This window comes from Juglans regia, chromosome 14, assembly GCF_001411555.2.
Source record: "Juglans regia cultivar Chandler chromosome 14, Walnut 2.0, whole genome shotgun sequence".
Lineage (NCBI taxonomy): Eukaryota > Viridiplantae > Streptophyta > Magnoliopsida > Fagales > Juglandaceae > Juglans > Juglans regia.
The window spans coordinates 23427224-23439555 of record NC_049914.1 but is presented as its reverse complement, the minus strand read 5'-3'; the positions used below and the strand labels follow the sequence as shown (position 1 = coordinate 23439555).

At 36.1% G+C, this 12332-nt stretch overlaps 1 protein-coding gene across 2 annotated transcripts; it reads right to left on the bottom strand.

Moving 5' to 3' along the window:
• Nucleotides 1-512: 512 nt before the first annotated feature.
• On the bottom strand, nucleotides 513-3540 carry LOC109000609 (putative pentatricopeptide repeat-containing protein At1g69350, mitochondrial). 2 transcript variants are annotated; one of them, XM_018977558.2, is made up of 2 exons: nucleotides 1601-3540; nucleotides 513-1519 (listed from the first exon to the last, which is right to left on the bottom strand). In XM_018977558.2, the coding sequence occupies exons 1-2, from the start codon at nucleotides 3468-3470 to the stop codon at nucleotides 1026-1028; spliced, it is 2364 nt and encodes a 787-aa protein (XP_018833103.2). In that variant the 5' UTR covers nucleotides 3471-3540; the 3' UTR covers nucleotides 513-1025. The 2 variants fall into 2 exon arrangements, with proteins under 2 accessions (XP_018833103.2, XP_035540877.1); XM_035684984.1 differs by having other exon boundaries at nucleotides 513-3540.
• Between the last annotated feature and the right edge of the window lie 8792 nt (nucleotides 3541-12332).

The following is a 12332-nucleotide window of genomic DNA, read 5'->3' as shown; positions in this document are numbered from 1 at the left end:
CTACCTGAGGTTTGCTTTGAGGTTATATTGAATTCAATAGGTATCCATGTTTTGCTTTGAGTTTTCATTTAGATGATTGCGATGGAGGATAATATAATTCTTCGAATATGTGCTTTCAAATTCACTAGAAATCAGATACTAGTATTCTTAATGCTACACCATTTGGTGATTGAGGTGGCTCCCTTGTGAACTTTGAGGATTTGTATGTGGGGTTTGGCTGTGGTTGCAAGGTGATTTTCATTAGGTTTTTCTTAACTTGGGGGGAGATATGTTGCTCTTCCTTTGTGCACTTAACACATTTTCCCCCCGTTTATCACTTAGAGTTGGGAGAAAACAGTAGACTGCTACAGCCCAGCAGAACGAAAAATGAAATTAAGCTGGAGTTAAAAGAGATTTTTGCATACCCCTGGTTGGGCATGGTGTCCTTTATCCATTTGTAACAAAGTACTTGTAGTAAAATGCACGTCTTTCCTAACCGTAGACTTAAAGAAAAACAAAAATAATACCCGACTTTATTGATATTGGAAAAATCATTTTATTTTCGATTTCCAAGAAAATCTTCAAATGGATATCGCACTAAACTACAATTCATTCATAACAACCTTCTCACGTCTCTCTGTTTAGTCCATGTTTTCAACTGGTTTTGATGTTTGTATCGCCAAAGTCCAACCGAAATCATCATTCAAAAACTTTAAGAACTGCCTGTATAAGCTGGATTCTAGAAATATTTAACCTCCAGCATAACTGAGTGTTGAGCAACATTCCTTATCTGTTGCTTCTCAGTACTTCCCTTTCTGTTTCGCATTGTTGCTTCAACTGTAGAATATCTCGCCTCACCTTTCACGGTTTCACAAGGCATCCATGTCCGCATTAAAGTGGTGAAGGTGAACCTCTAAGGGTTACTAAGATGTGAGACGAAGGTAACATATACCTGAATAGCTCAACTATCCATAGTTGTCCCTCAAATGTCATATCCCATCTTCTTAGGGTGAACCCTCAAACTGAATCTCAAATGATAAAACAAATCAACTGCTTTCTGCAAGCCAAATATCTGAATCTAATCCCTCTATTCTCTCCCCAACTACAAAAGTATGCACCTTGTCACGAATTTGAACCCAACTACAACCGGGATTCTTCTTCACTCCCCTTGACTTCATCAGCTCCCTAATCCTGTTTGCCTCATCCCATCTCCCAGCTTCTGCATACATGTTCGAAAGAAGAATGTAGTACCCACAGTGCTGAGGCTTCAACTTGAACAGATGCTCTGCTGCCCAACATGCCAACTCTACATTCCCATGGATTCGGCATGCCCCAAGCAGAGCTCCCCAGACATTGGCATCTGGCACAATTTGCAGGCCTTTAATGATATCCACTGCTTCTTCCATTAGGCCAGCTCGGCCAAGGAGATCGACCATACAAGCATAATGCATCTGCGTTGGTTTGATATTTTGAGCCTGCATTTCCTCAAAGTACTTCTTCCCCTTGTCGACAAGCCCTCCATGACTACAAGCTGACAAAACTGCAATATACGAAACGGAATCATATTCTACACCATCTACCCTCATCGCTTCAAAAAGATTGATCGCAGTGTCCAACTCACCTAGCATTCCATAACCCAAAATCATAGTATTCCAAGAGGCTACATCCTTTTTCTGGATCTGGTCAAAGACCTTACTAGCAGTATCAATTCTTCCGCATTTGGTATAAAAGTCCAACAGTGAGTTCGCGACAAAGAGCTGAACATGTAAAAGCTTTCTTACTAATAATCCATGGATCTCTTTGCCTTGCTTGATTGCGGCTAGATTTGCACAAGCTGATATAACACCAACAAAGGAGACAATATCATGCATCATACCTCTAAGCATCATTTCTGAAAACAAGCTCAGAGATTCTGCGCAATCACTAGTTTGAGAATATCCTACAATTAGTATATTGTAAGACACTTCATCTCTGAGGGAGATGTTAAAGACATTTCGAGCAAGATTTGGGTAGCCACATTTTGCATACATGTCTGTCAGAGCATTGGACACAAATAAATCATAGGCAGATCCCATGCGAATAGTCCTTGCATGGATTTCTTTCCCAGGAAGAAGAGAACCCAGCCGTGCACAAGCTGGAAGAACATTAGTGAACGTGACAGAGTTAGGAGTTTCACCCTGAGCTTGCATTTCTCTTACTAGTCCTAGGGCAGCCAACTCAAGCCTATTTTGAGCGAAATTAGCAACCATGGCATTCCAAGAGACAACATTCTTTTCATCAATATTATAGAACACGTTGGATGCCTTAGTTGTACAGCCTGACTTTGCATACATATCAATCAATGAGTTGGCAATAAAAACATCAGACTCAATACCCTTCCTTGTACAGAAACCATGAATCTCTCTTCCAGCTTTGAAAATTTCTAGTTCGACCAATACAGGTAGCATACTAGAGATGGTAAAAGAGTTTGGTTTAACCCCTGAATCAATCATCAACCTGAATATCCCCAAAGCATCCTCATTAAGCTTTGTGAAAGCAAGACTAGTGATGATCGCATTCCAAGAAACTTCATTCCTTTCAACCATTTGATAGAAAACTTGCTCTGAAGCCTTCACATTCCCACATTTTCCATATGCGTCAACCATAGCATTACCAATGGTGACGTGAAGATCCAGACCAACCTTCACGACGTAACAATGAATAAGACTTGCCATGACCGCATCTCCAAGCCCAGCACAAACCGGCAACACATTAACAACGCCAACTAAATTCGGCCTAAACCCAGACCCAAAATTCATTTCTTTGAAAAGATTGAGCGCCTCCACGTAACAGCAATTAACCGAAAACACCCCAATTATAGTATTCCACGACACTGCATCCCTTTCAGGCATTTCATCAAACACTCTCCTTGCATATCTCAAATCCCCACAGTTTCCATATAACAGCAAGAGGGTATTCCCAACAAAGACATCCATGTCAAAACCCAGCTTGAACACAAACCCATGAGTCTCCATTCCCTTCCTGAGATCTAAAAAGTCTGAACACACCTTGAGAACGAAAGGGAAGGTATGATCATCGGGCCGAACACCGGTCCTAACCATCCGATTATAAGTCTCAAACCCATCATATACCTTAGCGATTGTATTAGCCCGGATAAGCGTGTTCCACAAGAAGGCAGTGCAGGAGTGCTCAACGGTCTGCTCGAAGAGATAGCGAGAGGCAGTGGAGTCTCCGGAATTGGAGTAGCTGAGCATGAGGGAGGCACAGAGAGAGACACTGCGTGGAAGCAAGCCATTGAGAAGAGCAGAGGCGTGGGCTTGCTTGGTTTGGCGAAGTGACTGGGCACTGGAGCAAATGGTAAGCAGATTTGAGTTGGAGTGAGTGCATGACGTGGTACTACAGAACAAGAGAATCTGGGCATGGTTTTGTTTCGATTTGCATGAGCGTGCCGAGACTAGAAGGAGCGTTTTGCGTGCATGGTGGAGGAACATGGAATGGAGACGAGCTTTCGCCTTCTAACATTGGTTTCACTGGCCCATGTGTGTTTATCACGATCACCAAAAATACTCTCTGGGACGTTAATTGCAATTAATTTTTTAAGGTTAAGCATCTTGTATCGGTAATATTAATATTTTTCTTGACAAGTAATATTCAAGCGAAAACACGTAAATACACGTTAGGAAGTAGGAGCTAGGAAAAGCTAAAAGAAAATTATGTAGATTATCCCCCGAACATTCACCCAAATACATAGAGTTACAAAGAAAAACTCTCTAACTTCTCCCAATGATCGTTCTCTATTATCAAAACACCGCTCATTCATTCCCATCAAACATAAGGAATCATCTTTCAAATAGTAGCAATATGGTGGCTGCACATAAATCATTTTCAACAAACCAAGAGATCCACCATTCCCTTAGGCATCACCCAAGCAATACCCGACTTATAGAAAATCTCATCTCAAAAAATCTTGGCCACCTCATAATGTAGAAACAACTTATCAATAGATTTACCATCTTTTTATACAAATAGCACCGGTCTAAATAAATTATACTGTATTTTCTCAAATTATCTATTATTAATATCTTTCCAAAGGACACCAATAAAAAAAAAACAAAAACAACTTTGCTAGGCATCTTGGATCTCCAAATATACTTCTAAGAGAATTGGTTGACACAATGGCAAGTTAGTGTTTTATAATAAGAGCTGACAATAAAAATGGAATTTCCTGCATGTTTCCACAATAATCTATCCTCTCATCCCTGCGTAATAATTGCCAAGGTAATACAAGAGTCTCTGCGCAATAATTTATCCTAATACAAGAGTTACATTAGGATAAATTACACAAAATATGCACTAATAAATTTAAAAATTATGTCATTGATTTTTAAATTATGGTCATATTTATAAATTTACAATTTACAATTTATATCTAAAAATGTGTTTTTTATCATTTTTTAGTCCATGAATAATTTCTAGATTTAGTGGGCCAAGGATACTACTGGAGTGGACAAGATGCGTGGTGGATGAGGGGTTTGCCACTACCCCTACTACCGAGGTGGGGGACCCTGCTCCGGCATCCTAGGGGCGGGGTGCGGGGAAGGGTCGATTCCACCCCCGCATGAGCAGGAAACATCCCTACTCTTACTCTATGTATCCTTTGCTTTGATTATTGTAGCCGTTAATATATTTGTCAACGAGTTTTAAGTTTCGAAATTCCTAGCCTAGAGTTTTTAAGCGAAAATATGAAATACAACGGCCAAAATTATCCTTCTTTGCTGTTACTAATTTCAGTCATTTTATTTTATTTTACAAAGAATATGATTTAGGATTAACTTTTGTCTTTGGGGGAATTTCTGACCGTTGGATGGATTTCAAATCGAAAGGACAGGGCTATGTATATCCTTGTATACTTTTTCCATTGATTATTGCTTTGTGATTTATGAGTATTTGTATATGTACAAAACCCTTGTATCTCTTCCACTATGACTGACAAAAACTTTGTATTTGGTCCAATTTTTTATTTTCTGATCTTGGTTTTTCTGTCTTGTAGTCTTCTGATTTTGGCAAAGTTTTGTTAATCTTTTTTTATTGGCAGTATGTGTTTGAAAACAAAGTCTCGACTAATCTTGGAGGTACACAGACTTTCGGTAATGAATTTTTTACAAGCGTACCTCAGGTAATTAAAGGAAAAGTTCTCCAAATTCGAGAGCCTATAAAAATTATTTACATCCAAGAGGATTTGAACCTTAAATCTAGAGGGAATATACTACCAAAACCAAGGTCATTACCACTTGAACCAACCCCTAAGAGTTAGTTTTGTCAATTTTCCCATCTTCTACATTTTGTAGACTAAATTTGCAGTATGGTTCAATCACTATTATTGATTACTGGTATCGAATCTGGTGGAGATTTGATACAATTGTTATTAAAATCATTTTTCTATTTTTCTAAGAGAAATGTTAGTATACTGTCTGAGTTTGCCTCCTCATTTTGACCGTTCATGTATTTTATTTATTTTTATTTAATTAAAAAAATAACTTTTAGTGTATTGGTATTTTAAAAAATATATATTTAAATATGTTAAAAAAATATGAAAAGAAAAAGAAAGTGTGGCGCCCCCGACCCCCATGTAAGGAAAACACGGGAATCGAGACGTCGGGATGATGACAACACGGTCACACATCCCAACAAAAGTGCCAAGTGTGTGTACATGCGACAGTGTACAATAACAACGCAGCGGATAATTAAGTCTACTAAGTACCAGAATTTAAACACAATCTAAACATCAATAAGGTTTAAAAAGTAGTTATACAGTCATCCAAAATAAAGTTTAACACATGTCCCAAAATACCAATAAGTAAAATAAAAAAACAAAGCCAGTGATCTCAGATCACTCCTCGGGCGGAGCCGTCTCCTCAGGCTCGCCCTCCTCCTCCTCATCTGCATCAAAATCTGCGTTACCACAGAATGGTACCGCAGGTAAGTATAACCCAAATAATCCTCAGGAATAAAAATGCATTAATGCAACCAACATGTATGCATATGAAGAAATATGCATTTTTCCTCAAAACATCATTTTTCCCTAAAATGATTATTTTCCAACACACGCCAAAATCCCAATTGGCCCAAAAATAATCCGTAAAACATTTTTCCAGAAAATGGTTTACACAAAATCCAACACACGCTATTTTCCCAGAAAACAGTCTATTTTTAATGTATGCACCATGATCTCCCCTATGGGTCATCAGCACACCCTGGCTTCGTAGCGATGCCCACTTCCGCGCCCAACACGTACGTGGGAAAACATCCACTACACAACGAGCGATGCCCAGTTCCGCTCCCAGCGCGTACGTAGCCAAGCATCCTCTAGTCCCCGCCAGCAGAAGGACCACGGAGTCGGCATGAATTTCTCGTCCGATCCCATTGTCGCCAAGCGACAATCCAGGGGACGTTACTCAGTATATTCCGCTCCCGAGTAACCAGAGGAACTCCACCGAGATAATACCCCATCACGGCTTGGGGTTCGTGATACACACGCACCCAATAAATCATATCACATGAAAACCCAATTTTCAATAAACAAATGAACATGATGCAATACACGAAAACCTAGTTTCCTTTACAAACATGATCATGCATGAAATCATGAAATGCACATGTACCAACTCTAATCCACAACCATCAATAACCAACCCAATCAATCCAACCAAACAATTCCAATCACCAAACCATCCGACCCCCGTACTCCTCGGACTCAGTCCGGCAAAACCAATCAACAGATCAAATACAGTGAAATGTGTTAGTGCAAAAATACATTAAATTCACAAGAATTCTTTGGAGAAATACTTACAGCGCTATAAAGCAATTTCTGAAGGATCACGAAGCTGCAAGAAGTGGAAAAACAGCTACAGAACAGTGTAAAATACACTGTGATTGTGGGTCACAGATGCCCACTTTTCAACGAAGACCAAAAATTGATAGAGTAGGGTCTAGGGAGGTTGGTGAAGCTAGTGGTGGTGAAGGTTGGCCGTGGGTGGCGGCACAAGGGGTGGTAGAAGACCAAAATACTCAAATCGAAAATGTGGATGGTGGAGCTTCACCAGTGGCGGATCGGAGGTGGGGTTGGGTCCAATGGGTTGCCAAGAGGTCGAGGATGATGTGGTGTGAAGATGGTGGCCAATGGTGGTGCGACGGCGGCGCTGGAGCGAAAGTGACGCCGCGGCTTTAAAGAGCTGGTGGTGGTTTACGGCGGCACGGATGGAGGTGAGGTTGGTGGGGTAAGGTCACCGGCGGCTGGGGAACCAAATGGGGTGGGCGGTGACGGTCATGGCGGCGCGACGGACGCACGGGAGAGAGGGAGAGCGGGCTGGGTCGCGCGGGAGATGTCCGAAGGAGAAATAAGCGGGAAAAAGAAAAGAAAGAGAAAAGAAAAGGAGGAAAAGAAAAATAGAGGAAAAAAAAATGAGGTCCAATCCTCATAACTTGGGTCACAAAAATGATCCAACGGAAACGATTTCAAAACCACAAGTTAAATAAAATAATTTAAACGTAATGGTAAAGTCAAATTGAAATAATTAAATCCCACAGTAAATAATTAAATATGAAAAATAATTTAAATGCACAACAATAAATAAATATTAAGAAAGCACATAAAAAATTAATTTTCACCAAATTAAAAATCCTAAAAATAACCCAATTAAAAATCCAATAATTTAAAAATAAGAGAATAAATTTTGAATAAAATAAAAATAATCATTCAATAAAAATACACTAAAATAAAGGGTGTTACAGAAAGAAAAAATAAAAAGATAAATTTATACTAGGTGGCACGCCCAACGGTCATTGTTGGGTGGTAACCTACCACTACTCTTTTTCTAAACAGCTTTTTGTTGAAGTTTTGGCTACTCCATGAGGTTAAGATTAGTGTCAATGAAATTTCAATATTCTAGAGCAAAACTATTATTTTTTCTAGATTAAATTCAACTAGCCACCTTGATGTTGGCATTGCTGAAAAGGTTAAAAATAAAAAAATAAAAAATCCAAGGCATCTTTGCATTATTATCACCTCAATTCATAATATAAAGGCATCGATTTTCACATTTTAGACTTACATTATATCCTGATTCCTGTGACCCACTGCAAAAGAGACAGCATTAAGCCATGTTTGGATAGTGAAATAAAATAAGAAGGTTTTATATGAAAGTTAAAAATTGAATAAAATATTATTAGAATATTATTTTTTAACATTATTATTGTTTGAGATTTAAAAAAATTTAATTATTTATTATATTTTGTGTGAGAATTTAAAAAAATTATAATAATAAAATGAGATGAGATGAAATCATTTCTATATCCAAACGGAGTCTTAGTGTTAGTCTATAGAAAAATAAGATATTGTTACTAAAAAATTATAAAAACGTTATTAAAACATTATTATAAATGACATTCATATAAAATAAAATTATAAAAAAATATAAAAATGGCTTGTATTTTTATCATTTTTATGGCTTGTATTTTTATCATTTTTGCACGTAAATTTATGTAATATTTCAAATAGCCTTTTATTATACTTAAATGTCACATCAATTGCATGATTACAAAATAAAATAAAAAAGAAGAATATCTAGAAATATATTGCAAGATTTTATTTTACAATTTTTTTTAATCTTCTATTCATTGTAAGACAAGATTTAAAAATACTTCATTGTAAATTTCCCGAAATTAAAAATTGGAGTAATATAAAAAAGAATTTGATAATTTTTTTACAACTTTATTTTGTAAAAATTAAAATTATTTTTAATAAAAGAAATAATTATTTGATTATTAAATAAGTTCTAAAATGGTTAATAAAAATGTCAACAAAATAAACATCTTATAAACACCCGAAAAAACAAAAAAACAAAAACTGAATTTGCATTTATACATTAAGTTCGAAAACCAAACCACTGTTGAAAACCTCAAAGTGCTATGGTGCAAGTATGCAACTAGGAGTGTAAATTTACACTGAAAAATTAGTCCGGACCGGACCGGATTGAACCGGTTTTTTCAGTTTTACACCGGTCCGGTCCGGAACCCGTTCATGTATTAGGGAAACCAACCAGGACCGGTCCAGTTCCAATTTTACAATTTTCCAGGCTGGACCGGTTGGGGAAATATATATATATATAAATTAATATTTTATATAAAAATTTTATACAAAATTAATATTATACAAAATATCTTTTTATATATAAGTTTTAAATATAATATATAATTATATGTGAAAGTTGTATATATAATATATATAATTATATATCATATATGAAATAATTTCATATTATAATTTATAAATTTTAAGTTATAACATAAAATGTTAATCTTAAAATTGAACATTTGTAATATGTTTGATCATATATTATTAATATAATTATATATAAGATAATGTTATATAATTTAGAAAATAAAAGTTTAATCTTAAAAATGAAAATTTAATTGATCATATGCTTCAAACATAAAAATATATATTAAATTATATTATATATAGTCTAATATATTATATAGTTGTACTAATATATAAGTTTATAACTAATACTAATATATAACTTTACTAACAGTATAATATTAATACTATTATATAGCTATACTAAATTACTATAAGTTTATAACTAATACTAATATATAATATAGACTATAGTTATACTTATAGTAATATAGTTATACTAAATCACTATAAGTTTATAACTAAATACTAGAGTCTAATACTATATTACTATTAGTAATATATTTTAAGTCTATGTATAAATTTGTATATAAATCACTATACTAAATAATAAATTACTATACTAATACTATCACTATATTATTATCAATAATATATATACTATAGTCTAATATTATCAATAATATATATATACTAATACTAATAGTCTAATATAGCCTATAGTTATACTTACTAATATAATTATACTATATCACTATAACTAATACTAATATATATTTATACTAAAAGTCTAATATTAATATTATTATATAGTCTAATATATTATATAGCTATAACTAGTATATAACTAATACTAATATATACTACAGTGGCCCTCAAACTGCAATAAATGGTTCTCCAACAATCAAAACCTTCTCATTCACTTCGGATGTTAACTCTCTTCCACCAAACTATGATCCATCAATCACTCAAGTGACACATAGTTCTCAATCAATCTCTCAACAAGTACTCTGTAGTAACCTCAAGGGGACGGACTCGAAGAACTTCATCCTCTCTCCATCTACATACACTGAAGAATGGGTTTCTAGCTGGTTGAAGACAAAAGCTGAAATATTTATGCAAACTAATTTGACTGGCATCTCATTGGTGGCCAATAACTCAACGAATAGTTTGGTTGGTCATTCTCTACAGGACCCAAGAGAGACGGAAGTGAACTCGAAAAGCCCACAAGAAGGTATGGCCCATAATAATAAATGGAAGTCTGGTCCACCTTTCAATGCCTTAAGCCTGTTGGACCCAAAACCAAAACAATTAAATTTTGTGCCTTCTATCACTTATCACCCAGTTGTCCTAAGTGCTCATTCGACAAATTCAAAGTCATAAATTCTGTTGAGTCCTCGCTACCAGTGGTTTCTCAAGCAAGTACTTCGAAAAACTCAACTTCACTAATCCCTATCAAAAGGGCGGCACCTCTATCTGACCAAGGCTCTAATCCACCAAGAACAAAAGTGCAAAAAATACTTGAGGTTGATAATCCAAAGACAGACAGCATTTTTAAAAAAGCTGGAGATGAGGAAAAAGAAGCGGCTGGTTTGTTATTGTCTATCAAATCAAGAGGAGCATCATTTGGTAAGGTTAAAAAATCAAAGGAAACTGTAAGATCAAAGCCATATACCAGGGCTTCATCCAAGGCATCACTACTCGAAAAATCCAAGAAAGCTGACGAGGCAGGCCCTACCATGCCTCCAGTTCTCCCATGAAATCCCTGATTTGGAATTGCAGAGGTCTAGCCCACCTTAAGGTAATCAGAAGTTTAAGGGCTTTTATAAATAATTTTAGTCCGGATATAATCTTTTTGTCGGAAACCATGGTGTCTGATGATAGCACCTCTACTATTGTAAATAGACTGGGTTTCCAACTTTTTGTACACGTCCCAGCGTTGGGAAAAAAATGAGGCCTTTTGTTATTATGGAGACCGGGTGTAGATATCGAACCAGTTCATATTAATGCTAATGCTATTTCTGTTTTGGTTTATTATGATCCTCTCAATAATCCTTAGTTAGCAACTTTTGTTTATGCTTTAACACAATGGCAACAAAAAGCAAAATTCTGGACTCATATGGATTCAACTCACACCTCATTTAATGGTCCGTGGCTCTGCACAAGTGATTTCAACGATTTGTTAGGCCAACATGATAAATATGGTGGCAGACCACTAACATCATCATCCATAGGTGGCTTACAAAGTTTAATGGATTCTCATGGCCTCATCGATATTGGGTTCTCTGGACCTATCTTCACTTGGACAAATAACTGATTGGGAAAGGCAATGATTAGAGAACGTTTGGACCGTGGTATAGCCAATGCAAATTGGCGCCTACTCTTCCCAAATGCCACCGTTCAACATATTATTTCTTCAACCTCTGATTATAATCCCCTCTTGCTTAATACTATGAAGATAAGGAAGAATCTATCTCCTTTCAAATTGGAGGAATTATAGACTCAAGAGCCACTCAGCAATGTTATAATTCAAGAGGTATGGAATCATCATTTATATGGGAACCCTGCTTTTTTATTCAGTGTAATAAAATCAAGGAAACAAAAAAAAAGCACTCAAGCTCTGGAATAAAAACCACTTTGGGAAGATTCAGACCAACATCCAGCACCTTGAGACAAAGATAAGCAATCTCCAGAGTAATACATCGAATCAATGGAGCCTACAGAGGGAGAAGTTTCTCAATTACAAGCTCCAAGAACAACTAAAAAATGAAGAAACTCTTTGGCGACAAAAATCAAGAATCACCTGGCACACTACAACTGATCTAAATACAAAGTTTTATCATCTGTCAACGACTATTCGCCGAAGAAGAAATGAGATCGACACAATCAAGCTAAGCCCAGGTAATTGGACAATGGATCAAGATATCATTGAATCTACCTTCATAGATCATTTTAAATCCATTTATACCTCTACAACTCCCATCTTCCCAGAGCACTTTGAAAATATTTTCGAAAGACAGATTTCAGAGGATGAAAATAATCTCCTAATAGCCATGCCTTCGGAAGGGGAAATTCTTAGTGCACTCAAACAAATTCCAAATCATAAAGCACCAGGACCAAACGAGATGACAACTATTTTCTACAAACATTACTG

What these genes read in the sequence shown, in the direction of transcription:
- LOC109000609 (XM_035684984.1), bottom strand. Translation starts at nt 3,470, where the DNA reads ATGTTCCTCCACCATGCACGCAAAACGCTCCTTCTAGTCTCGGCACGC.